Source organism: Salvelinus fontinalis, chromosome 27, assembly GCF_029448725.1.
Source record: "Salvelinus fontinalis isolate EN_2023a chromosome 27, ASM2944872v1, whole genome shotgun sequence".
Classification (NCBI taxonomy): Eukaryota; Metazoa; Chordata; class Actinopteri; order Salmoniformes; family Salmonidae; genus Salvelinus; species Salvelinus fontinalis.
The window spans coordinates 3,543,707-3,570,361 of NC_074691.1; the positions used below are offsets into that span (position 1 = coordinate 3,543,707).

Genomic DNA, 26,655 nt, shown 5'->3' on the forward strand with positions numbered 1-26,655 from the left:
TTACACACAGAGGTCAGGAGGGCACGGTCAGAAAGAGAATGAGAAAGCATGAGAGGGCAAGACACCCGCCAGGACACTTGAGAGGAGGCTATTTTACACACACACTCACATGCTGACCACACCGCTCGCGTCGATGTGGACAGCATGTGAGTGTGTGTCAATTTAGCAAGGCACACCTGTTAATTGAAAGGGAGGAAACGTAAAACACCAAATAATGCATGCAGTGCAGAATTAGGACGATACCCGCTAATGATCAAAATCCAGAAAGTAGCCGTTAAATTCTACAACCACCTAAAAGGAAGCAATTCCCAAACCTTCCATAACAAAGTCATCACCTACAGAGAGATGAACTTGGAGAAGAGTCCCCTAAGAAAGCTGTTCCTTATCTTTTTGTTTTCTCGTGATTTGTTTTCTCGTGATTGTGTTCCTGTCCTTTGGGCTCTGTGGGGTCTGTTTCTGTTTGTGAACAGTGCCCCAGGACAGGAACACAATTATACCCAACCAAATCATGCGAAAACCAAAAGATTACTTGACACATTGGAAAGAATTAACCAAAAAAACGGAACAAACTGGAATGTTTTTTGTCTTTAAACAGAGAGTACCTGACCACTGTGACTGACCCAAGATTAAGGAAAGGGTTGACTATGTACAGACTCAGTGAGCATAGCCTTCCTACTGAGAGAGGCCACCACAAGCGTATACATTGAGCAGTATAATAAGAGTCTGGTAGCAGCAGTTGTGATGTGTGAAGCAGTTCATTCGGAAAAGTATTCAGACCCCTTGACTTTTTCCACATTTTGTTATGTTACAGCCTTGTTCTAAAATGGATTCAATATTTTTTCCCCTCAATCTACACACAATACCCCATAATGACAAAGAAAAAAAATCTAACTTTTTTTTGCAAATGTATAAATAAATAAAAAATGAAATATCACATTGACATAAGTATTCAGACCCTTTACTCAGTACTGTGTTGAAGCACTTTTGGCAGCGATTACAGCCTCAAGTCTTCGTGGGTATGACGCTACAAGCTTGGCACACCTGTATTTGGGGAGTTTCTCCCATTCTTCTCTGCAGATCCTCTCAAGCTATGTCAGGTTGGATGGGAAGCATCGCTGCACAGCTATTTTCAGGTCTCTCTAGAGATGGTAAAACTTTGCCCCAGTCAGAGGTCCTGAGGGCTCTGGAGCAGGTTTTCATCAAGGATCTCTCTGTACTTTGCTCTGTTCATCTTTCCCTCGATCCTGACTAGTCTCCCAGTCACCGCCGCTGAAAAACATCCCCACAGCATGATGCTGCCATCACCATGCTTCACCGTAGGGATGGTGCCAGGTTTCCTCCAGATGTGACGCTTGGCATTCAGGCCAAAGAGTTCAATCTTGGTTTCATCAGACCAGAAAATGTGTGTGTGTGTCTGTGTGTGTGTGAGTGTGTGCATGTGTGCTAAGGTGCAGAGAATCAGAGCAGGTGGTCAGTTTAGTTCAAGCGCAGTGGTCTAAGGCACTGCATCTCAGTGCTAGACGCGTCACTACAGACACCCTGGTTCGAATCCAGGCTGTATCACAACCGGCCGTGATTGGGAGTACCATAGGGCGGCGCACAATTGGCCCGGCGTCGTCCCGGTTTGGCTGGTGTAGGCCGTCATTGTGAATAAGAATTTGTTCTTAACTGACCTACCTAGTTAAATAAAGGTTAAATAAATAAATAAAAAATATATATATATATATATATATATATATATATATATATATATATGGAAAAAAATATCTCATGCTCCGATACTGTCTACCCAATGGTAAGGGAGAGAACTGCTTGTAGCTGGGGTGTGTGGGGTCCATGATGATGCTGTGGCCTTCCTCCGGCATCGTTTTGAGTAGATGTCCTGGATGGGCGGGAGCACGGTCCCAGTGATGTACTCGGCCAACTTCATCACCAGCTGGACGCCCTTGCGGTTCTGGACGGTGCAATTCCCGTGACTGGCCGCGATGAAACCGGTCAGGATGATCTCGACGCAGCGGTAGTATTTGGAGAGGACCCAGGGTGGCGTGGCGAATTTCTTCAGCCGCCTGAGGAAGTAGAGACGCTGTTGCACCCTCTTGACAAGAGTGGTGATGTTGTTGCTCTATGTGACAAGTCCTCCGTGATGTAGATGCCTAGGAACTTAAAACTTGTGACTCCCTCTACTGCAGACCCTTTGATGTGGATCGAGGCATGTTCAATCAGAGACTGATATTTCCATCATATTACACAGACCCACAAAGAATTCGAAAACAAATCCAATTTTGATAAACCCCCGTATCTATTAGGTGAAACACCCGTGTGCCATCACAGCAGCAAGATTTGTGACCAGTTGCCACAAGAAAAGAGCAACCAGTGAAGCACAAACAGCTTTGTAAATTCAATTCAAAAGGGCTTTCCCATGCCAATAAAGCCCTTTGAATTGAATGAGAGAGAGCGAGAGAGTAATGAAGAGAGAGAGAGAAAGCGAGAGAGAGAGAAAGCGAGAGAAAGAAAGTGAGAGAGAGAGAGAGAAAGAGAGAGAGAGAGAAAGCGAGAGAAAGAAAGCGAGAGAGAGAGAGAGAGAGAGAGAAAGCGAGCAAGAGAAAGCGAGAGAGCAAGAGAGAGGAAGCGAGAAAGCGAGCGAGAGAGGACAGAACAGAGATTTTAAAGTTGTATGGTCAAGTACAGGGAAATAAATGCCTTTCTTGCAAGCTCTTTCCCAACAATTTATTTTTTATTTTATTTAACTAGGCAAGTCAGTTAAGCACAAATTCCTATTTACAATGACGGCCTACGAAAAGGCAAAGGCCATGGGCTGGGATAAAAAATTAAAATATAGGACAAAACACACATCACAACAAGCTACAGTTGAATCGGAAGTTTACATACACCTTAGACAAATACATTTAAACTCAGTTTAAATTCCCTGTTTTAGGTCAGTTAGGATCACCACTTTATTTTAAGAATGTGAAATGTCAGAATAATAGTAGAGAGAATGATTTATTTCAGCTTTTATTTATTTCATCACATTCCCAGTGGGTCAGAAGTTTACATACATTCAATTAGTATTTGGTAGCATTGTCTTTAAATTGTTTAACTTGAGTTAAAACGTTTTGTGTAGCCTTCCACAAGCTTCCCACAATAAGTTGGTTGAATTTTGGGCCTTTCCTCCTGACCGCTGGTGTAAGTGAGTCAGGTTAGTAGGCCTCCTTGCTCACACACACTTTTTCAGTTCTGCCCACACATTTTCTATAGGATTGAGGTCAGGGCTTTGTGATGGCCACTCTAATACTTTGACTTTGTTGTCCTTAACCTCTTTGGGCTGCAGGGGCAGTATTGAGTAGCCTGGATAAAAGGTGCCCATTTCAAACGGCCTCGTACTCAATTCTTGCTCGTACAATATGCATATTATTATTACTATTGGATAGAAAACACTCTAGTTTCTAAAACCGTTTGAATTATATCTGTGAGTAAAACAGAACTCATTTTGCAGCAAACTTCCTGACAGGAAGTGGAAAATCTGAAATCGATGCTCGGTTCTAGGGCCTGCCTATATTAGTATAGATGCACTTCATACATCTTCCACTAGATGTCAACAGGCAGTGAGAGAAGAAATGGAGTGTATAACTTGATCTGGGGTCAAATAAAAGCTCTTTGTATGACGTGTCACCAGTTTCCTGTTTTCTGGAGAGCGCGCGAAGGGACCTGGTATTGCCTTCTGATAAGCTGTCGTTATAGACGACTAATATCTCCGGCTTTGATTTTATTTGATACATGTGACAAAATCATCGTAAAGTATGTTTTTTCAATATAGTTTTATTAGATTATTGAAATTTTTTCGGGACGTTAGGCGTGTTGCTTTGTCTGCGTATGTTCAGGAAGGAGAGCTTTGCGCCACTTTGCTAGCTTTCCGTGCTAATTGACTGGAGAAGAGGACATTCTAAATCCAAACAACGATTGTTCTGGACAAAGGACCCCTTGTACAACATTCTGATGGAAGATCGTCAAAAGTAGGACCCATTTTATGATGCTATTTCATATATCTGTCGAACATGTTGTACTAGTAGTTTGCGCCCAGATTTTGGGCACTCTCTCGCTATAACTAAGCTGGTGTCACGTTCCTGACCGGTTTTCTGTTATTCTGTATGTGTTTGACGGTCAGGGCGTGAGTTTGGGTGGGTAGTCTATGTTATGTGTTTCTATGTTTGTTTAAGGGTGACCTGATATGGCTCTCAATTAGAGGCAGGTGGTTTTCATTTCCTCTGATTGAGAGCCATATTAAGGTAGGTGTTTTCACACTGTTTGTTTGTGGGTGGTTGTCTCCTGTGTCTATGTGTAGTGTTTGTGTCAGCACTATCTGTATTTATAGCTTCACGGTCGTCAGTTTTGTTATTTTGTTAGTTCGTGTATAGTTGTTCGTTTCTTGTTTGTTTTCTCTCTTCTTAAAATAAAGAAAATGTATTTTGCACACGCTGCGCCTTGGTCCAATCTCTCACAGCAAGACGATCGTGACAGCTGGATGTCATAATGAAGTTATTTTTAGAATTCTAACACGGCGATTGCATTAAGAACTAGTGTATCTATCATTTCCTATACAACATGTATTTTTTAGTAACGTTTATGTATAGTTATTTGGTCAGAATAGTTGAGTGTCATAAAAATATCCGCACATTCTGGGAAAAATATGCTACGTTAGCGCAATGTATAACCACTGATTTCAGCTCTAAATATGCACATTTTCGAACAAAACATAAGTGTATGTATAACCTGATGTTATAGGCCTGTCATCTGATGAAGCTTATCAAGGTTAGTCAAAAATTATATATCTTTTGCTGGTTTGTTACGATCGCTAACATTTGCTGCTGGTAAATGGCTTGTGTTTCTGTGGTACTGTGGTAAGCTAATATAATGCTATATTGTGTTTTCACTGTAAAACACTTAAGAAATCGGAAATATTGGCTGGAATCACAAGATGCCTGTCTTTCATTTGCTGTACACCATGTATTTTTCAGAAATGTTTTATGATGAGTATTTAGGTATTTGACGTTGGTGTCTGTAATTACTCTGGCTGCTTCGGTGCTATTTCTGACGGTAGCTGTGATGGTAGCTGCAATGTAAAACTGATTTATAGCTAAAATATGCACATTTTTCAAACAAAACATAGATTTATTGAATAACATGTTATAAGACTGTCATCTGATGAAGTTGTTTCTTGGTTAGTTTGGTTGGTTCTTGGTTAGTTAGGTTGGTTTTGTGCATGCTACCTGTGCTGTGAAAAATGTCTGTCCTTTTTTGTATTTGGTGGTGAGCTAACAAATATACGTGGTGTTTTCGCTGTAAAACATTTTTAAAAAATCGGACATGTTGGCTGGATTCACAAGATGTTTATCTTTCATATGCTATATTGGACTTGTTAATGTGTGAAAGTTAAATATTTCAAAAATATATATTTTGAATTTCGCGCCTGCACTTGAAGTGGCTGTTGTCATATTGTGCCCGGCTTCGGGCTTGCAGCCCAAAGAAGTTAAGCCATTTTTACACAACTTTGGAAGTATGCTTGGGGTCATTGTCCATTTGGAAGACCCATTTGCGACCAAGCTTTAACTTCCTGACTGATGTCTTGAGATATTGCTTCAATATATCCACATAATTTTCATTCCTCATGATGCCATTTACTTTGTGAAGTGCACCAGTCCCTCCTGCAGCAAAGCACCCACACAACATGATGCTGACACCACCGTGCTTCACGGTTGGGATGGTGTTCTTTGGCTTGCAAGCCTCCCCCTTTTTCCTCCAAACATAATGATGGTCATTATGGCCAAACAGTTCTATTTTGTTTAATCAGACCAGAGGAAATTTATCCAAAAAGTACGATCTTTGTCCCCATCTGCAGTTGCAAACTGAAGTCTTGCTTTTTATGGCGGTTTTGGAGCAGTGGCTTCTTCCTTGCTGAGCGGCCTTTCAGGTTATGTCGATATAGGACTCATTTTACTGTGGATATTGATACTTTTGTTCCTGTTTCCAGCATACCTGTTTCCAGCATCTGGAAACAGATCAGAGGGGGTTTCCAGCATCTTCACAAGGGCCTTTGCTGCTGTTCTGGGATTGATTTGCACTTTTCGCACCAAAGTACGTTAATCTCTAGGAGACAGAACACGTCTCCTTCCTGAGCGGTATGACGGCTACGTGGTCCCATGGAGTTTATACTCGCGTACTATTGTTTGTACAGATGAATGTGGTACCTTCAGGCGTTTGGAAATTGCTCTTAAAGATGAACCAGACTTGTGGAGATCTACACATTTTTTTCTGAGGTCGTGGCTGATTTCTTTTGATTTTCCCATGATGTCAAGCAAAGAGGCAGTGAGTTGGAAGGTAGGTCTTGAAACACATCCACAGGTACACCTCCAATTGACTCAAATTATGTTAATTAGCCTATCAGAAGCTTCTAAAGCCATGACATCATTTTCTGGAATTTTCTATGCTGTTTAAAAGCACAGTCAAACTTCTGACCCACTGGAATTGTGATACACTGAATTATAAGTGAAATAATCTGTCTGTAAAAGTAGATGTCCTAACCAATTTGCCAAAACTATAGTTTGTTAACAAGACATTTGTGGAGTGTTTGAAAAATGAGTTTGAATGACTCCAACCTAAGTGTATGTAAACTTCCGACTTCAACTGTAGATACTGTGTGTATAGGACTAGGCATCAAGATATATGATAAACAGAGTAGCAGTGTAGGGATACTGGAGTGGTAGGGGTAGATACTGAGTGTATAGGACTAGGCATCAAGATATATGATAAACAGAGAGAACCGTCTATGGCTTTGGTGGCTGGAGTCTTTAACAATTTTCCAGACCTTCATTTCACACCGCCTGAAATAGAGGTCCTGGATGGCAGGGAGCTCGGCCCAGGTGATGTACTGGGCTGTCTGCACCACCCTCTATAGTTCCATGCGAGTGAGGGCGGTGCAGTTGCCATACCAAGCAGTGATGCAGCTAGTCAAGATGCTCTCAATGATGCAGCTGTAGAACTTTTTGAGGATTTGAGGGCCCATGACAAACCTTTTCAACCTTCTTAGGGGGAAGAGGTGCTGTCGCACCTTCTTCACAACTGTGTGCGTTGTGGGTAGACCATTTTAAGTCCTTAGTGATTTGGACACAGAGGAAGTTGAAGCTTTTAACCCGCTCTACTACAGCCCTGTCGATGTGGATGGGGGCGTGCTCACCTCCATTTCCTATAGTCCACGATCAGCTCCTTAGTCTTATTGACGTTGAGGGAGAGGTTGTTGTCCTGGCACCACACTGCCAGGTCACTGGCCTCCACCCTATAGGCTGTCTCATTGTCGCTGGTGATCAGGGAGTACAGGAGGGGACTAAGCACACATCCCTGAGGGGACCCCCTGTTAAGGGTCTGCATGGCGGAAGTTACGTTGCCAACCCTCAAGACCTGGGGTCGCCCCGTCAGGAAGTCCAGGATCCAGCTGCAGAGGGAGGTGTTTAGTCCCAGGGTCTCAAGCTTGGTGAAGAACTTGGAGGGGACTATGGTGTTGAATGCTGGGCTATAATCAATGAACAGCCTTCTCACATCGGTATACCTCTCATTTAGGTGGGTGAGGGCAGTGTGGAAGGCAATTGAGATCGCATCATCTGTGGATCTGTTGGGGCGGTAATAGTTGAGTGAGAGAGAAAGCGAGAGAGAGAGAGAGAGAGAGAACAAAAAAGGAGGAGTTGCCTGGAACAGGGTGGTGGTGTGCACGAGAGGGAGAAGGGGAGGAGATAAAGAGAGCGATGGGGGGGGGACAGGGAGGGTGTGAGCCCATGGAAATGCTGCCAGCGCATTCTATTCAGCTCCAATGGAGGAGCAACTCCTGACCAGGCCCAGGAAGGACGAGGCGCGATCTGGAACAAAACCCCCATTTGATTAGGAGCCCCGCAGGTCAGCTCCAGAAATCCCTGGGTCAGGGGCAGGAACCCCCCTCCCCCCACAGAGAGAGGACCCACTGACAGGGAGGGAGGCAGAGAGCACACCAGCCAACCAATCCCCCACACTCCTCCCAATTGTCTGTCTGTCCTGAGAACAACCCGTGTAATATAGCCAGCTCCACATTCAAATGAAATCGTCCTCTTCTTCCCTCCAATAACTTTCTCCCCAAGTTTCTGTAAAAGAGATTGTGCTCTCTGCCAACATACCTGGTAAAAGAACGACGAAAAAAGAGATCAACGGAAACATCACTCTGCAACAGATCATACACACACTGATAAACACACTCAGACCAAATCCTGATTATTTGTAGGTGCTTGTGCTTATTATGCTTATAAGCCTACGTTCAGAATGTGTGTGTGTGTGTGTGTGTGTGTGTGTGACCTGAGATGGAGGCCGCAATCAACCTCCTGCTCCTCTTGTCTCGCCATGGTGACGCATGGCTGTGTGAGTGTTCATCATTGGATGGAGCTACTGGTCGGAGCCGAGCAGCATAGTGGAAGCAGTGTGTGTGTGTGTGTGTGTGTGTGTGTGTGTGTGTGTGTGTGTGTGTGTGTGTGTGTGTGTGTGTGTGTGTGTGTGTGTGTGTGTGTGTGTGTGTGTAGGGGTGGTGGAGGAGGGCTAGGAGCTGGGTGACGACATTAAGTAGCTTTTTACACACAGGAAATGCTAAGTGGACAAAGCTGGCCCCGATCGTCACAGATGGATATGACCCAACAGGATGCATATAAACCAAAGAAGAAGAGGTGGGGAAAAACACCAGAGCGAACCACCAACAAAGCCAAAAGCTCACTGCACTGACACCCCTCGCCCTCCTCCGCACGTTTTCATTACAGCCCCTAACCCCTGACCTCTACCCAACCCCCCATCAAACAATTAAGAGTGTTCCCGTTTCCCCTCTGCCCAAACTAACAACAGCCCTGGTTATGGACCGGACAAATGTTTGATCAGAGGGGGTTGGTGGGCACTAGATCATTCTGCTAAGGGTTTATCGAAAGGAAGGAAATTAACCTAGGTTAGGTGGCTGGGGAGAAAGAACACAGTAGTAGTAGTGGGGCGAAAATCTGAATTCACTTCATTGAAAATAGGAGACATAAAATAACGGCAAAAAGCAATGGTCAGCATTGAAAATAGAGATGCATTTGTTTTGGCTTGTCATGTAAATCGTTTGTTTTGCAATGTTTAGCAATGTTAAAATGTTTTGCAATAGAAAATTAAAATGAGTGTTTCATATTGGACAAGTCCAGGTAGTCGTTCTGTGTTTCAGTCAGTTTTCTTCGATGCGGTGCCTAATGAACATGACCCTGATCTAAACGTGTCTACAAATCAAATTGAATACAAGTGGAATTTCAATTCAGAATCATGCTAAATGTCAAGCTAAAGATATATCTGTCATAGTAAAGGAATACAATTACACCAATCAAATGTGGTTTTATACATTGTTTGTCGCTAAAAGGTTGCTCTTCCATAACGATTCGCCGGCCTGGCTACCTTGTGTACGTACATATACAAACTGCAGTTCAGATATTTCTAAACCGTATTCTTCAAAAAAGAAAAAAGTATTGCTAACATGGTACCTGTAGCTCTCTTTTAAAATAAGACAATATTCTTTTTATTGACTACACTTTGTCTTCGTAAAACAAAGCTCAATGCCATCGGTATATAAACTAAGATGGATCAATGTTCACAATTAAACTTGGAAGTAACCAGAATTAAACCTACTGCTGGATTCATAAAACAGACTTTAGACCAGGGGTGTCAAACTAATTTTGCCAGGGGGGGGGGGGGGTCACATTCGTTCCTCAACGAAGTCCGGAGGGCCACACTGAAATTGTTTACTATTTCCTTATCATCAAAATTAGGTTTGAGAAACAAGTTCCCTATTGTCAAATGAAGTTTCAGACCAACTATTGAACATTTACTGGTTTGATCTTTCTACACACAATTATACAAGTTGTGGATTATGTTTTATATTAACCATTAATTATCTTATCATTTGTTTACATATTTTTCCCATTTCTACAAAAAGAAACAAGTCTGCCTTATTTCCTCCAGATGAGTTGAGATCATAATCATAAAGACTTGTGGTCAATGCTTGCTAAATGCTAGCTAAATACTAGCTAAATGCTAGGTAAATACTAGTTAAATGCTAGGTAAATACTAGCTAAATGCTAGGTAAATACTAGTTAAATGCGAGGTAAATACTAGCTAAATGCTACGTAAATACTAGGTCAATGCTACGTAAATACTAGGTAGATACAAGCTAAATGCTAGGTGAATGCTAGTGAAATGTTAGCTAAATGCTAATTTGGTTGCTTTAAAACAGCATTTCGTACTCAGGTTCAACAACAAGTAAATATAGGATCAAAACTCATTAGAAATACATGCTACTAATAACTTATATCATAATGTTATCCTGTAAACAAACGACAGGCATTAAAAAATGGGAAAATGTCACAAACAAGATCCACCGGCTACTGTGTTGCTATTTGCTAACTAAGGTAACTAACAGTTTGTTGTGCCACTTTCTTTCCATTAAAAAATGTATCAACAAAAACAACCAACAGTAAAAAAAAACTAGAATAATTTAAACATTGAGGGAAATGCAACTTGACAATGACAAATCAACCAAGAGTTTTTGATCCAGGGTCTTAGGTCATTGAGAACAAAGGCTCTTTCATACTGTCTAAATAAAAGCTGAAATAAAACAGACCTTATCTAGAAGCAAATAAACTGAACAAGTAAAACAAAAATGTTTTCCCTGAAATAAAACACCAAACTTCATACAACTTCACAGAAACACACAAAACAGTCACATAAAAAATACATTCAAATCCACCAAGCTTCTTCAGAAGCAATGCCAAAACCAAACCCGTTGTTGCTCTAGACAATACCAAGAAAACAGATCACCCACCAGAAGTGGAATCGTTCTATTCTACAACGTGTCTGTTTGTCATGTCAATGGAGAGAAACATTTCTAGCACCACTTCTACTTTAATTCACACAATCTACCTTTCAAATGACCAATCCCATTCCCCATATATGGACGGGAAGTCACATGACCGCTCCACTTTCTTCTTCTGCAGTTTTTAAGCATTGAAGTAAAGATGGGGAGGTGGGTCTGTGGCAGGGACTGGGTAGGGCTTGCATGCCAAATGGAGACACAGGCTAGAGGTTCATCTCAATGGCCTCTCGAGTGGCTCAGCGGTCTAAGGCACTGCATCGTGGTCTAAGGCGATGCCATTGAAATCAACCTCTGGCCTGTGAGGCATCACTACAGACCTGGGTTCGTACCCATGCTGTATCACAACCGGCCTCGATCGGGAGTCCCATAGGGCAGCGCACAATTGGCCCAGCATCGTCCGGGATAGGGGAGGGTTTGGCTAGGGGGGCTTTAAAGTAGGCCGTCATTGTAAATAAGACTTTGTTCTTAACTTGCCTAGTTAAATAAAGTTTCAATAAAAATACATTTAAAAAAAAATCTCACTAGGGGCCCACTTTAACACACAACACACACATGCATGCATACACACAAAACCAAAAATCTCCAAGTGCTCAGATATTATTACGGACTGGACCTGCTGGCAAGAACAGAAAAAAGCAACTGAAAAATACATCCACTCGTGCAAACAAACAAACACACACACACACACTTGGAGGTTTCTGATGGAGGGATAGGGCCAGTGCAGCAGTACACAATGTTTAATGTTTTAAGACCAAAAGCAGAGGGAGAACAGCAAATGTCATCTTTTAAAGACGTTCTTCCAACAAACAAACAAAAATGCCTGAGGATGGGGAAACCCCCACATCCACCCCCAGGCGGAAAAAAAACACACACACACACACACACACACACACACACACACACACCAGGTACAAAAGAGACTTGTGGGTAAATAGCAATGGGTTGATTGATGTGCCAGCTAAACATCTGAGCGAGAAAATGTGAGGTGCTCAAGCAACACACACACAGAATAGTCCTACATTTCATCTCCAAAAGAGGAAATGCATTAATGTAATTCATCATAAATCCTCACTGGTAAAAATAAACAAACAAACGGAATAAAAATGTGTCATGGTGCGGGTGCGACGTTGGCACAAGGTAGTAGTAGTGGTCATTTGGAGAAGCACGTACACACACTGGAAGTGATCGGACGGGAACCCCCCTGATGTCTGGCCCCCTCGGGAAGATTTCTCTGGGGTCAAGATCGGACCAGCTCATTATTTCTTTCTTTCTCCCTCTCTTTTTTTTTCTCTGTCCCTCTACATACTCGGTCTCCTTCGTTTATACCTCTCCCTCTCTTTTTTCTTCTCTACCTCCCTCTCGCTCTTTCTCTATACCTCTCTCTCTCCCCCTCTCCCTTTTTGTATCTTTCCTTATCTCAAGCTCTTTATCGCTCATTCTTTTCTACCTACTCTCTTTTTGTTCCTCTCTCTCTTTTCCCTTCTGTACCTATCTTTCTTCTTCTCTACCTCTCTACACCTCCTCTCGCTTTCCTTCCTTTTCTACCTCTTTATATCCTTCTCTCTTCCTCTTTCTCTCTCTCCTTGCCTCTTTCTTATTCTCTACCTCCTCTCTACTACTCTATCGCTCTCCCTCCCTACCTCCCTCTTCTAATCTCCCTCCCTACCTCCCTCTTCTAATCGAATTCCCCATCACTAATTTATCCCTCTTCTAATCTACTTCCCCATCACAAATGTATTTCCTACCACTCTCCTGTTTTCTTTTTCCCCACCCCTCCGTCCCTCTCCCCACTCTTCCTTCCCTTGCCCTCTCCCTCATTTGCTTCTCAAAACCCCTCCCGTTTCCCTCTTCTGCATAACCTCTCCTCTCTCTCCCTCTCACTACCTTTCTTACTCCCGTCCTCCCAATCGCCTCTCTTCCGCCATTCTCTCTTTCCCTGTCCTCTCTCTTCTTTCCTAACCTCCCTCTTTAGTCTCTAGCTCTCATTTATTTTCTCTCTCTCTCTTTCTCCTCCCCTCCCCCCTCCCTCTCCCATTATCTCAAGAATTCCTGCATGCATAGAAAATTATCACACATTGTCACAAACTGGAGCCCAATCTGAATCTTGCACTCAAATGCTCATTTTTCTCTGGGACAAAAAGTGTCTTTATCTTTGGAGGAAATATTTACAAATGGTACAATCTTCCCAAGCAGCGAGCAACAGAAATACCCCATAACAGGAAAGTTAGTATGTGTGTGTGTGTGTCAGCTCTCCAACCTTTGAGGCTACGTCATATCATATCATATCATATCATTTCAGGCATGTCTGCAACTGAAAAGCAAGCATACATGGCCCCCCAATTAACCCAACCACAAGGTTACATTCCAAACTTAGATAGGTTTTTATGCATGCAAACGAAAAATTGTCCCATCAATAAACTTTTCAGTAATATAGTTGTTTTGTGCACTGATCACAGTGAGGTAGGGGGCCAGTTCTGGACCGTGCACATCTGCGAGGCACCTTCAGCTTGCATGAATGGCTTGCATGAAATTGTGCTTTAATCGTTGAGTGATAACCTGTGTTGTACATTGTGTTTTAGTGGAAGAAAAGTAAGCTACCGGAGACCCAACTTATCTGACAATACCTGCTAAACAGGGCTTATAATATATTTTACTTTGATTGTTCAGGTTCACCATCACCAACAGTTTTGGTAGTTTTGCTTTAAACAAATCCGTGTATATGGTCATTTTTAGATATACAGGGTAAAGTTGATCATTTCATAATGAGCCATCCCTTTTGTGAGGCGCACTGTGTGGCCGAAGCAAGAGGAGTAAGGAAGATCTCTACGTAAAAATGTCCAAATGGTCAAAATCAAATGATAGGGTGAAATCCAAAGTTGTGCTATAGATTCATTGGCTATGTCATAGCTACATTTGTACAAATATAAATATTGATATATTGACTAGTCAAACGCTTAATCTGCAAAAATGACAAGTTCATTTGTGGGTGATGGTTATTTCAGAGACAAATTGGGGAGACAAAAAACAGGCTACATTGCACCCCCTAATCTGATAGTGGGAGATGCCTCTCTTATGGCTCGGCTCAGGCGCCTACATTGTACATACACATAATTTACACACAAACACACACACACATCTACTGACAGAAGTCAGCTCGGACCGATCCAGCTCAGAGAGGCCCAGCTCATGAGCTCCATCATCATCAGATATGATTTTTGAATGGAAAATGTATGCGTTTATGCAATAAATGTTAGAGCATCGAAGCGAATCATTTCGAGCTAAAAGCGGATCGTTCCTGTGTATAGTATCAGAGCCCATGTATCTAGATGTGTGTTGTGTTGAATCGTCTTGAAAGGGAAGATGCACATCCCTACTGAATTGGCTATTTCATTGGTCGCTGATGATTTACATTTGAAAGACTACACTGTCATCATCACCAACATCATTACAGCAGTTATTCCCACATTATGAATGAGCACGTGTATTCCTCTAAATTGAAAATCAGACACATTTATAAGAAAAGCACGCATTATCATTCTCATTATCAGCGTTACAACGATTGCTATTACTATGAGACCATGCACATTTCTAACAAAAGACAATAGAATTCTGCAGGATGGAGCATCCGTATAAACACAACGATTGGTATTGCTATCTTATGAATATAAGTAGCCTTTTCTTCAAAAATCGTGAACGTTTATAAGAAATGGCTCAATAGAATTCTGTATGGGGTTTAATCAACATTATAACAATCGTTATTATTATGTCATGAACGTGTGTATTCCTCTACATTTAGATCATGAAAGTTTTAAAGAAATATCTACATCTAAATCTGTACCATAAAGATACAAGAGCCTATAATGCATAGGCCTATTAATAGCCCAATGTTCTATTTACTTCTGTGCTCAGGCCCAGGCTAAGAAACTGCACGCCAGACAATGTTTATTTGACTTCAGCAGGGCTCTCTCTCTCTCTAAGCACACATCTTTGGCAAGGAGGAAGCTCGCAAGGCTAAAGTAGGTACATCTGACGTATCCACTAATGAATAGGATTGATTCGAAATTCTCGACCTATTCTGCTCATTTGGATTTCCTCTGCAACGGAATAATATAGTACACTGCATGAACAACGGGGTGTGTTGTCTTCTACCGCGCTGCAAGTTATGTCTTTCGGTTGTTTCTTAACATACATGTTCTCTGCTGAAATGTCAACAGGACACACGAACACACAGTACACACGAAAAGAAAATACTATATGCCAGCATGGCGCTCTAATCATTTGAATATTATTAGGGAGACAATAGAAATAATTGATCGTTGAACCAATAACTTAACCCGTATGCAAATAGTGAAATACATCTTAAGACTTGGGAGTTCCTTTTGCATAGCATATTTTGCTGCCACGTGTAAAAAAGCTAGTGATGATGGAAGTAGCCAACAACAACAACAACAACAACAACAACAACAACAACAACAACAAAGAAACGTGTTCACCCAAATTCACCACGAGACCTCGATGGTGGCAGCTACAGCTGCAGCTGCAGCGTAGCAGCTGAAAGCTGCGCAATTCATCACTGTAAACTCTCTTGTTACTCACTCGTGTTTGACAGATGTTTCCAAGACTTCGGGTCGGGGCCGTGCTAGGCGCCTACATCTTTGAAGCAGAATGTTCTCTCCCAGTTCCATAAAAGAACTTCCCGTGAGACCACAATAGCAGCACCTTTCACCGCCAAACCGCGTGGGAAAATAAGATGGTGAAAATGACTACTCCCTTCTGGGTTCTCCTCGAGTCTTTAAAAGCGACTTTATTGGACCGTAAAAAAAAAGAAGCTATTTAACGGCAACAGAATCAGCTGAAAACATGGCTAGGTTATTAGAATATGAACTCTACACACCCAAATGATCTATGTTATAACTTTCGACGAAGCGATTGTACGAGTACTCAAATGACAGCGTTTTGCACTTACCGTCAACAAAAAAACAAACACGTTGTTTCTAGACTGAGTGTGATGTTTCCTTCTGTTCCATTCTGTTTATGTATATTTTCTCGTAGGCTACTTACTCAAAGTGTCTTTGAGCACGTTTTCCGATATGGTGGGCCATCAACCATAATCTCCCTGTCCACGAGGCAATAGAAAAACGACAAACTGTCATACTAGTGGTGTTCTCCCTCCACGAAGTTCAAGGGGAAGTGAACGAGGGGAACGTGTCACTTTAAGGAAACCCGCAGCATGTTTTGCCATATACATGCTAGGGAAACGTCATGATGATTCAAAGTAACACACTTGAACTACCAATCATTAAGGGATACAAATGTTGCAGCCAACACTGGCCAAAGAATGTGTCACTATTTCGCATTAACACGTGTCGTTATTGCCACGCATGGACACAGGTTAATAAAACGAATTTGTAGAATTAAAATCCAGTAATTACTCTTTTAGAAAGGATGGGCCTGTGCTGCTTGACCTAGCCTATTGAAACATTACTTATCATTAGGCTATAACGTAGTCTACGGGATGGAGGATTGCGCCAAAGAGGGAGATGCCCAATGCCCACAACCCAAGCTCATAGCAGCACAACATCAACGTGGAAGATTTCTCTCGTTCGGCGGAACTTACTTGGTGGACAAATACGTCCAGAGGGAGGTCTAGGGGGCTCCCCTCGCTGCTGGTCATTGATATAAATCCGAACCCCATTCGAACATTGAACCACTTGCAGTGGCCTGCTCCCGACAGAGGCTGGGGCAGAATCCGCTCTTCCTGCTCCGCCGATTTGGCGGTGTATTCTGCGCCACCTTTAACCGCCCCTCCTAAAAGTCAAATGAAAGGAGTTAGCTAAATACAGTATGTATTGATAAACAGGTGTAGAAGGCGCCCAAGTAGGCTATTTTCCCTATAGCCGTGCGCGCGTATAGTAGGCCTAGTAGTAGCCTATAAACAACTTTTTTGGAGCCCGGTTTGTTGAAAATCACCATCACTGGACGATGTGTGAGGTTCGTCTTTGCTCGAATTCTCCCCGCATGGTAGAATGTTTCGAACATAAACGCAAAGCTGTGTAAAATAGGCTACTTGTGGGGGTTTCTAACTACATAACGGTCAGCGATTTGCAATTGATCGCTTTGCCTTTGCAAATGCATGCTCAACGTTTAAAAAAATAGATATATATTCTGGAGCATATTTGCGTGCATCTACCATGTTTAACCAGCATTGTATGAAACTCAAAGGGCAGGTGTAGGCTACACACATGGTTCACCATGCAAGCCCCGGTTGGGCAGAATACGCTCTTTACCGTTGACAAACTGCTCCAACAAGATCCCAAGGCATATTTTCACATGGAAATAATCGTGGGCGGTACATAACATATAGGATCTATAACAATAGTCCTTCGCAGATTCCCTCAATACCATCAGAAGAAAAAGTAAGCGCAAAAAAAAATAGAAAATAATTGCAGAATAACCTTCGGCCATGTTTCCCCGCGGACCCTCTCTTCCAAAGTCCCAATCGAAAAGCTTCCTCTGCGAAAACGGGTTATAATAGTCACCATTAATCCGACATCCTCTATTCCAGCGGTCACAAATTTAGCTCGCATGGTAGTGCGCGCTTTCCCTCTTGATATTTTGTCATGTCTCTCCTTCAATCCCGTCCACACTCAATCCACTTCGAGCGCTTGCACTCGCTCGTTCCTTTTCTCATCCGCTCGCATTGCTGGCTGTGCCTCTGGACACGTGACTTTGTCAATGACATGCTTTCTTGCTGCTAATTTCAGTACGGATCCAGGGAAGGGAGTGCGGGGAGGGGAGGAGAGTGCAGCGAGGGAAATGGACTCGGAACCGATTATAAGGTCCCAGTGGTCAGTTGTGTCCTCACAATAACACACTTTTATAAAAGGATGGACACGGTCACATACCCATTATCTTACAAAAACATTTTTACAACTTCGGTTGAGAGTCGTGTGAATGGCAATGGTCAGCCTTGTTTTCAACTCGTCAATGACAATTTGAATAGCCAAATCGACCATTTCTAAAATGTCATATTTGTTTAACAGCAGCTAAATGTACTACATTGGAAATATAAAGACTGGGGAAAAAAGCTTTACGCAAACAAACATCTGGTGCAGTAAATATTAAATCTGTTATTCTGCTTCTTTTATAGGACTATATTACTTTCTTTTTCCTACGTTTCTGAGCTCGATTCGGTGGGTCACGTGTGGTAAAATAGCCCTAATCATGATGAGATTGGGAATTGAGGGGTTTATTTGAATTGATAGATTACAATTGTTTGTTGAACATAATTCATTGCTGCATTTACTAAAATGGTCAATTCATTCGTTAAACATATCGCCAAATAATAACCTAAAGATTGTATTCATTAACCTTTGAGTAAATAGAATTTTCCATATGCATTTCATGAAAACGTATTTACGCCTTACATTGAGTTCACGTTCACATGACCAGCCCCATATTCCTCCTTCTCTTGCACAAACTATTAGGTTTAGGCTATGACTTCAATTACAAATCTAGTAGATTTATTTGGTTAACTTTAAGTGGTACACGTATGGTTATAAAGGCCTGATGCGCTGCCAAGATTTCCATTGATAAAACTGAAGGGTGGGTAGCATGGGTGGTCCTTCGGGACAAATCAAACAATGGACAACATCCGCATAAACATAGCTGCAGGAACCAGGGGTGTTGAGGGTGCTGAAAATCGGGAAAAATATATATATAATTTAAGATTTTTTTTAATCACAAAAGTAGTGCACTGGGCCTTTACTAGTATTAGTGGACCGATGTAGACTTCTGTACATCTGTAGGGCAGGCAAAACATCTCTGCTTTACCAAAAAAGGTAGTTTAATTAAGAACAGTATCTTTCAGAAATCAATAGTTGGAATTGTAAGAGTTGTTGCCCTGTCCCTTTCTCTTTGATTGTCATTTTAATTTAACCTTCATTTTAGCTAGGCAAGTCAGTTAACAACACATTCCTATTTACAACGATGGCCTACCGGGAACAGTGGAAGTTACGGGCAAAGACAAAACATCCACACCAAATGAAATGTTTTCCTTTATCAAATGACATGGATAGCAACCACTTTTTGTGCAGTATTAATTTACCATCCTTACGTGTAAATGTGCATTACTGTATTCGAGGCTCATCTAGGTTTGTACCTGTAGACGTTCTACCACCCTGAAGAAAAACAATGCACGCCATACAGTAATTGAGTACATTGAGACATCAAGTGAGTTGTGCTGATGTGATGTGGTGATTCCCATGTGGTTTCAATTCCCAATGGGACCAGTATGAAAAAGTATGAAAATGCATGTACTCATTACTGTAAATTGCTCGGGATAAGAATGTCAACTGAAATGGAAAGGAATGAAAAGACCATTTCAGTTTCCACATAGAAATAAGTTCAATTTGCAAAGTATTTCAAGAAACTAGAAAACATATATCAAGCAAGTTTTGTATATTCCACAAGTATTATCATAATAACTGTTTTGTACAGATAATTATCAGACTCAAGTTACAAATACTGGTAAACACTCCAATACATTTAGTTTTAAAAAGAGGGGTACTGGGAGGGGTGCGCTGGGCCTTTACTAGTCCTGTATTAGCTGACCAATATAGACCTCTTTAGCAAAACAAAAGAAAATCGCAGCACCCCTACCCCCAAAACGAGTTCCCGCGGCTATGCGCAGTAGGTTATGCTTACGAGACTATGGCTGGAAACATGAGTCTGATGTATCGCATGCGAACTATCAATGTATCAGCTCTTTGTCAACATCCAGTCGCAAAACTGTCAAAGGGGAAAAACACGTTGGGAAGGAATGAATCAACAACAACCCACCCCCACCCACCCACCCAGCAGCAAAGCAACACCAAAGAGCCCACCCTCCGGAATTCATGAGTTTACCTCATACCTCCAACAAAGGCCGGCCCTACCCAACCCCCACGCAAATTCTCTGTTTTGAAGATGCGGTGAGGAGGGCTCCACAGTGGCCACAAAAATGATGGTTTGGGTCACAGGGCCGGTCAACGGTGTCAGATGTTATCGACTCACTCATATCCTGGGAAGGGCTTTTTTTCTGACCGAACAGAGCTATGTTTGGTGCTTTTCCAACGAGACTTAACCCCACACCAGTGGGCCGCCAGTGTTTTATATTAAGTAAGCTATAGTGTAATCGTGTTTCCATCAGGAGTGTGACACGAAAGACATGTGGCGATCAGAATCAACAGCCCTGCATCATTCAAGACTGTTGATTTGTGAGGTGTTAAAGTTCACAGTTGGCCATTGTGATGTAAATGGTGGCTGAAAAGTACCCAGGGCCTTGCATTGGTTCCAAGTTAGAGGAGGTCCGCCGGAGCCGTGGCACGCTGAGCCACGGGTGCCGGCCCATGTAGATGGAAACAGAAACGTCTGAGCCTTTTGGGTAAAACACTGGGGTAAATCCGCATTTGAAATGCATCAGTAATCATCCACAAGCGTAGGCTATTAGGACTACTGGCAATGTATTTTAGGCTATTCTTTGAAGGCTAAAATAATAACATTCTGATTCTGTATGGTTCACATTCTCTGTTAAGGCCAAAATTAATAAAAGCGTTGATGCTGTATAAAGAAAAGTCGAAACGTAATCTGTAGATTTTGTCTATATTCTGTCTGTATATTCGTATTGTTGTCAGCACAATTTCGCGAGATCAAATACCTAGTAGGCTACGTGTAAATGTTATTGGCGAATAAAGTTGATTCTGATTCCAACCTCATAATAAAGGCCTATGAACATAAACACATGCAGTGATTAATAAGTGACTAAACTAATTAAGTCAATTGGAAAATAAGAATGTCATCTCAATTATTGATTAGCCTAAAACCAAACCAACTGATCCAACGTGATCAGATCCTCACAATAATACAGCTTAATGCCACTTTCACAGACGTTAAACAATTCCAAATCGAGATTCCAGAGCTTTTTCAATAGCAACATCCCCAACCACAGATTTGGTGGACTCCTTCACCCTAACGTCACCCAACCCCCCACATCTCACGAACCAAGCTCCCGAAAGGAAGTTTGCCTCCTCTCTACCCTGCATTTCTGTCAATAGAGTTCAAAGGGCTAATTCAGTTCGTCTCTCATTTCTTTTAGTGCGGGGGGGGTTATTTCGACGTTTTAACTCGTGCATTCCAGCCAGCAATCCCTCATTTTTTAAATATCCACTGCTAGGAAAAACGAAACATTGTTGACATAGCCATGGGTCAGGCCAGGCCATGCTGTTGGAAAGGACATGTGTGTTGGGGAGTCTAACAGCATTTTACAAGCAAACAGGTACATGTTTTATGCTTATTTATTAATTTAACGTGTTTAGAACAAACCAGCTTAACCCGGAGTTTATTTCAACCACGTTGTACTTTACTTGTGTCTACTAGGGAAACATTGAAATCAATTGTATGCACATTTTTACTTGATTTCGCGAAAGAAAGTTACTTTATTATTTACTTCGTTAAGAGACATTTATAATTAACGAACATTTTAAGGATAAGGATTGTTTAATGCCCATAGATGGACATGTGGGTGTCTTTGTTTGAGCATACCAACAAGGCAACCCTGGCTATTTAGACGAAATAAAATGGTTTTAAAAGCACTTTTCGTTCTGATAAGAGTCATTTATTTGAAATGCAATCAAATGTAGCCTAACTATTTCCTGTAATGGGGTTTAAGACTATAAATTAAGCAAATGATCTTTGAATAAATGATTAAATTGTAGGCATCAACCATTCAAATCAACGTAGGCCTACATAATAAACAAAAAAGGATACTTATTCAAAGGATTTAACAGATAAATATGGCTAACGCCCAAAATGTTTTCAAGAGATATCTGAAAAACCACATTGACAAATCCATTCTAGAAAGTGGTATGAACTAAAACGATACATTTTCCGTTGATCTGATTTGTTGATTTAATGTTTTTTATTCAACGACATATGCTGCTTTTTGGTTTTAAAAATAGAAACATTTGAACACATTGTGAACACAAAGCCTACAAATATCGAATGACACATCAGTGACGTCAGAGGGTAGCGTGAGCGAGAGGCGCTTCTCTCTGCTCCGGCAATAAACACGCAAGTTGCTCACAAAGCCAAACAATACACCAACAACCAGCATAGGACAACTAAGAATAGCGCCTTGTTTCTTCACGAATTCTCGTCATTTTACTGGGAAAATGTCATTTATTAAGATGTTTTTTTTCTATGGTCGCGTTTGCTTAGAAATGGGCTAAATTATGTTGTCTTGTTTAATCTTAATATTTGTTCATTCACTCAGGAACCTAACAAATACGCCGAATGAATACATATATATTGGTTTTTAAACTGGGTTGAACCGGAACATAGTTTGATTTGAAAATATAGGCCTAATACATAAACAAAATCTAATATAGGCCTACCCAATAATGTATCCTGTATTCTAGTTCCCTTAAACAATAAATACAATGTGAAGTAACCTATATGCGAACTTATTGTAAAAGAGGACGATGGAGTGGAATGCAATTTCCGAATGGTGGCAATATCGACAGCATTGAGAGTCTGAGAATAGACTACACCCAACTGTTGCTGCGGTGAACAGGTGTTGTTGTCACCATGCAATCCTTCCTTATGCTGCGGAGACATCTAGCCAAGCATGGTTCTACAAACGTATAGTCCGAAAGATCCTTCACTAACCTGTGAGCCACGGTAGAGCCATTGTTATCCTCGTCCTTCTCTGTTCTCAGACCTGCTGCTGTGGGTGGAGATAACCAACAAATGAACCCGTCGTTCTGATCGAATGTCATGTCCACTTGATTTTATTGTAAGTGTGACCTAATGAAACTGCCAAAGTCACACGCGCACTGGATACAGCCGAGAAGTTCAAGCATGCAAATCGACTACCATTACCGGCATATTTACAAAGTCATTATGTTTATCAGCCAGTTGGTGGTAGATTATTCACCGCGCGGATATACGCAGATTTTCCACGGCTGAATATTTTATACTGACAGTGTAACATAAGCGGACCATAAGCGAGCCATACGTTTGTCCGGATTTGTCACCAAGGAAAAACGGATTGCTGACAGACAGTGTAAGAGTGGTCCATAGTCTTACAAATATTTTTGTAGTGGGCCTAATAAATAAATGAGCGTTATGTTTTCTATTATTTTGCACTACCTCATATTTATGAGGACGAAAGAAAAACAGTAGCCTAATTAATGTTGATTTCTCAAAACATTTGCAATATGCTACTGTGGTTGGTTTTAGATAACACATAGACTTCTACTATTTTGTTACGAAAAAAGAGAGGGTAATGTAGAGCTTGGAATGGAGGGACATGAAGAACGGTTTACGCAAATTGATACCCATTTCATTTAATTAACTGACATGTTCCATATTGTTTATATTGTTATAATCAGTAATCATAATTAGACTATAGCCTATATTGCTCAATTATGATATCGCCTTCTAGATAAACGTTGCCTTTACAAATATGGGGTGGCACAGGTTTTGCACCCGGACTAGTAAAAATGGTGGTCTAGCCCGGCTGGCCAGTGTCCAAAATCTATCCCTGAACAAATGTCACATTATATCAATGGCAAAGCATTTGTCAAAGCACTAGATGTGAGGACCTTTATATCACCCTTTATGTATGAATTTGCTTGAAAGATGTAAGAAACATCTATGTAGTACTTATGGAGGCTTTATGAACGGTCCAGTCATCAAATATGTTTTTTTGTTTACAGGTAGACGTTACATGCACAAAGTGAACACAGTGATGCGTCAATTTCCACAACCATTTACATGCTGGCTCGACCAGATGCTGCTTGAGTCTGCTTGCACCATCATGCACATGTTGATTTTGTCCATCCACACCAGACACGACCAGGACACACAGGTTGAAATATAAAAAACGAACTTTGAACCGACTTGGGGACAGGCGCGAAAAGCATTAAACATTCATGGCAATTTAGCTAGCTAGCTTGCTGTTGCTAGCTCATTTGTCCTGGGATATAAACATTGGGTTGTTATTTTACCTGAAATGCACAAGGTCCTCTACTCCGACATTTAATCCACAGATAAAAGGTTAAACCCGAGTTTGTTTCTAGTAATCTCTCCTCCTTCGGGCTTCTTCTTTGGACTTTATATGGTGGTTGGCAACCAACTTTAAGGTGCATTACCATCACCAACTGGACTGGAGTGTGGACCTTTCAATCACCCTTTCAATCACCCACATGGGTATATGCTCCTAAAAAACAGTGAGGAGATGGGAGAGGCAGGACCTGCAGAGTGTCATGCATCACAAATAGAACCAAGTTCTATTTTAGCGCCTGGCTACGCAGACGCTCGCAAGCAGTTTGGATGCAATGACTGAATAACATGTATGTGTACATTTATTTTGCAACGCTCGCACACGTAACATGAGCCTTGTGTTCAGAACGTAAAAGCGTTGAAGCATGAGACTAAACTAAACAGCGTGACACGCACCCGTGCACATGTGCAGATACTCTGCGTGACTGTGTGAGAGGAAAGTCCTGCTTCAATATCTGCGGTGCGGTATCTCTATAGGGAATTGTCAAGCAACATTGAAACAAATCCTTGTCAGAACTGAAGTCCCAGCTCCTGACACCTCAGAATTGTCGCCATGCAGGCCAACGAGCAATTGATACCCATACAATAAATGACTCCCGTGTCACACAAAATCTTAGTGTGCTAGCAGGTCGGAGATAAGGATTCAAGATTTACTGGAGTAATTGTTTAAAGAGACTTCCAACTCAAAGTCACTGCTCCAAAGTCTAATTAACATGTAAGTGAGGGTACTTCATCCTGCGTGCTCCAATACAAATAGATCGTTAGTGCAGAATGCAGACTAAAAACAATCAACATACAAAAACACAGTCATTGAAACACACATTCTTGAGGTTTCCTTACAGATTTTTTTCACTTACGACTCTTTTGAGGTCTAGGTCGGGTCCGGGCTAATTTAAAGTCCATATAAGAATGCAATTCTAGAACACAATAGTCTGAGCAAAATGACTGTCCTGTAGGGATGTGACAAATTAACATTTTCTTTCATGTTTAAACAGCCTTATTTTTATCGGTTTTCCATTAAAACTATTTGAGAATTTCATCAAATTCCACGTGAAATCATATAGCGTGCTTTGACCACTAGGGGGCAATGAAGTTCTACCACAGTCACACAGTAAGCGTAGGAATCTGGAATCTGCCCAAACAGGCAGGTGAAATTTTGTCCCAAAGACAACAGTTAATTCACGTTGACTCTAGTTTTCCTTTCCACTTGTTATATGCATTAGCGTCTTACAACAAAAAGTAACCTAGCCAAGTGATCACAGTTCTTCTCCCTGCGTTCTCTTTTCCCGCCATTACATGTCTCTCATTGAATTTCATTCAAACCGCTCCCTATACACACATGCGTGCTGCGCACCCAAGCTCCCATTAGGCCTACAGAAATGACTGCCTATAGAAACGTATCTAACTGATGGGGCACACAAACAAAACTGTAGACAGTTAAATTCCTTGCCAAATCACGACAGCTTTATCACAAATTCAAAATGGGCTGGTTGATTAAAGTAGGGAAATGTGTTCCAATCTCGAGCTGCAGTTTTGGAATAACAGATGCGTCTCGTCTATTTAGTTGTTTTTGTTGCTTACTGCTATAGTGTGCATTTCTAATGCTGTTAACTGTATGTCTCAACTCCCATTATAAAGGGAATAACACCCTGTTGAAACAGGAGTAAACGGTGATATCGACGAGAAAGACCTGTTGCAGTCCTTAATTTGGCAAATATCCATGGCAAATCATTTGCAAGATGCATATCCCCTCTTGAGAACATTACTAGATCTGCAGCCTCTGCCCTCAGTTGGTCAGCAGCCCACAGCCTCAGTTGGTAAGCAGTCAGCTCCTTTAGTGTTACACTCCAAACCTCCTGCACTAGTTCCAGGCCCTGGATCCCCTGTTCAGCTAGGCTCAGAGCGAGCTGCTCGTCTAGGTCTGCAGTCCCTGCCCCTAGCCAGTTTGCAGTCTCCAGCCTCTGCTAGCACCAAGTCGCCTGTCCTAGTGTTAGGCTACAAGTTCCCTGCTCAGCTAGGTTTTCAGCCTCCCGCCATACCTGGCTTGCACTCCTCAATCTTAGTAGTAGGTTCCAAGTCCCCTGCCCTGTCGGGGCCCTAGTTTCCTGCCCTGCTAGGCTCTCAGACCCCGTTCTCTGACCCGGGGGGCCTGCTGTCTCCAGTTCTGGGGGGCCGCCTGCCTCCTGCAATGGAAGACCCTCCGGCACTTGCACGTCTCTGGGGCCCAGCCGGCCCCGCTCTCAGATCCCTGATGAGCCTCGTACAGCAGTCCCAACCTGTCCACCATGGGAACCATCGCATTCAGCAGTGGTGAGAGAGTCACCAACCCCAACAGCAGCCAGTGAGCTGCCAACAACAGTTGTGGCCGGCCTGCCACATTTCTACGCCGCATTAGGCAAGCCACCTCCATCTGTGGCCAGCTTTCAGCGGCCCTGTACCAGCTGAGTTAGAGGATCCTCCCCCATCCTTGTGGCATTCCATGGGGCGGCCAAGGACTGCTTGGGGCGGCCCCTATGCCCATTGCATGCCCTTGAGCCGGCATTCTCCTGACCCCCATGGTCCTCTAAAGAGACCTTAGTAATCAGCTGCCCCTCTAGTTCGGC

At 42.1% G+C, this 26,655-nt stretch overlaps 1 protein-coding gene across 1 annotated transcript in view; it reads right to left on the reverse strand.

Annotated features, from left to right (window-relative positions):
* LOC129825623 (protein lin-28 homolog A-like) overlaps positions 1–26,348 on the reverse strand; it is a 47,031-nt gene extending 20,683 nt beyond the window's left edge. The window contains exons 1-2 of the mRNA XM_055885833.1: positions 26,180–26,348; positions 16,566–16,756 (exon numbers count right to left, since the gene is read on the reverse strand). Of these exons, the coding sequence (XP_055741808.1) occupies positions 16,566–16,756; positions 26,180–26,348 (360 nt within the window). The remainder of the gene's footprint in view (positions 1–16,565; positions 16,757–26,179) is intronic.
* Positions 26,349–26,655: the final 307 nt, after the last annotated feature.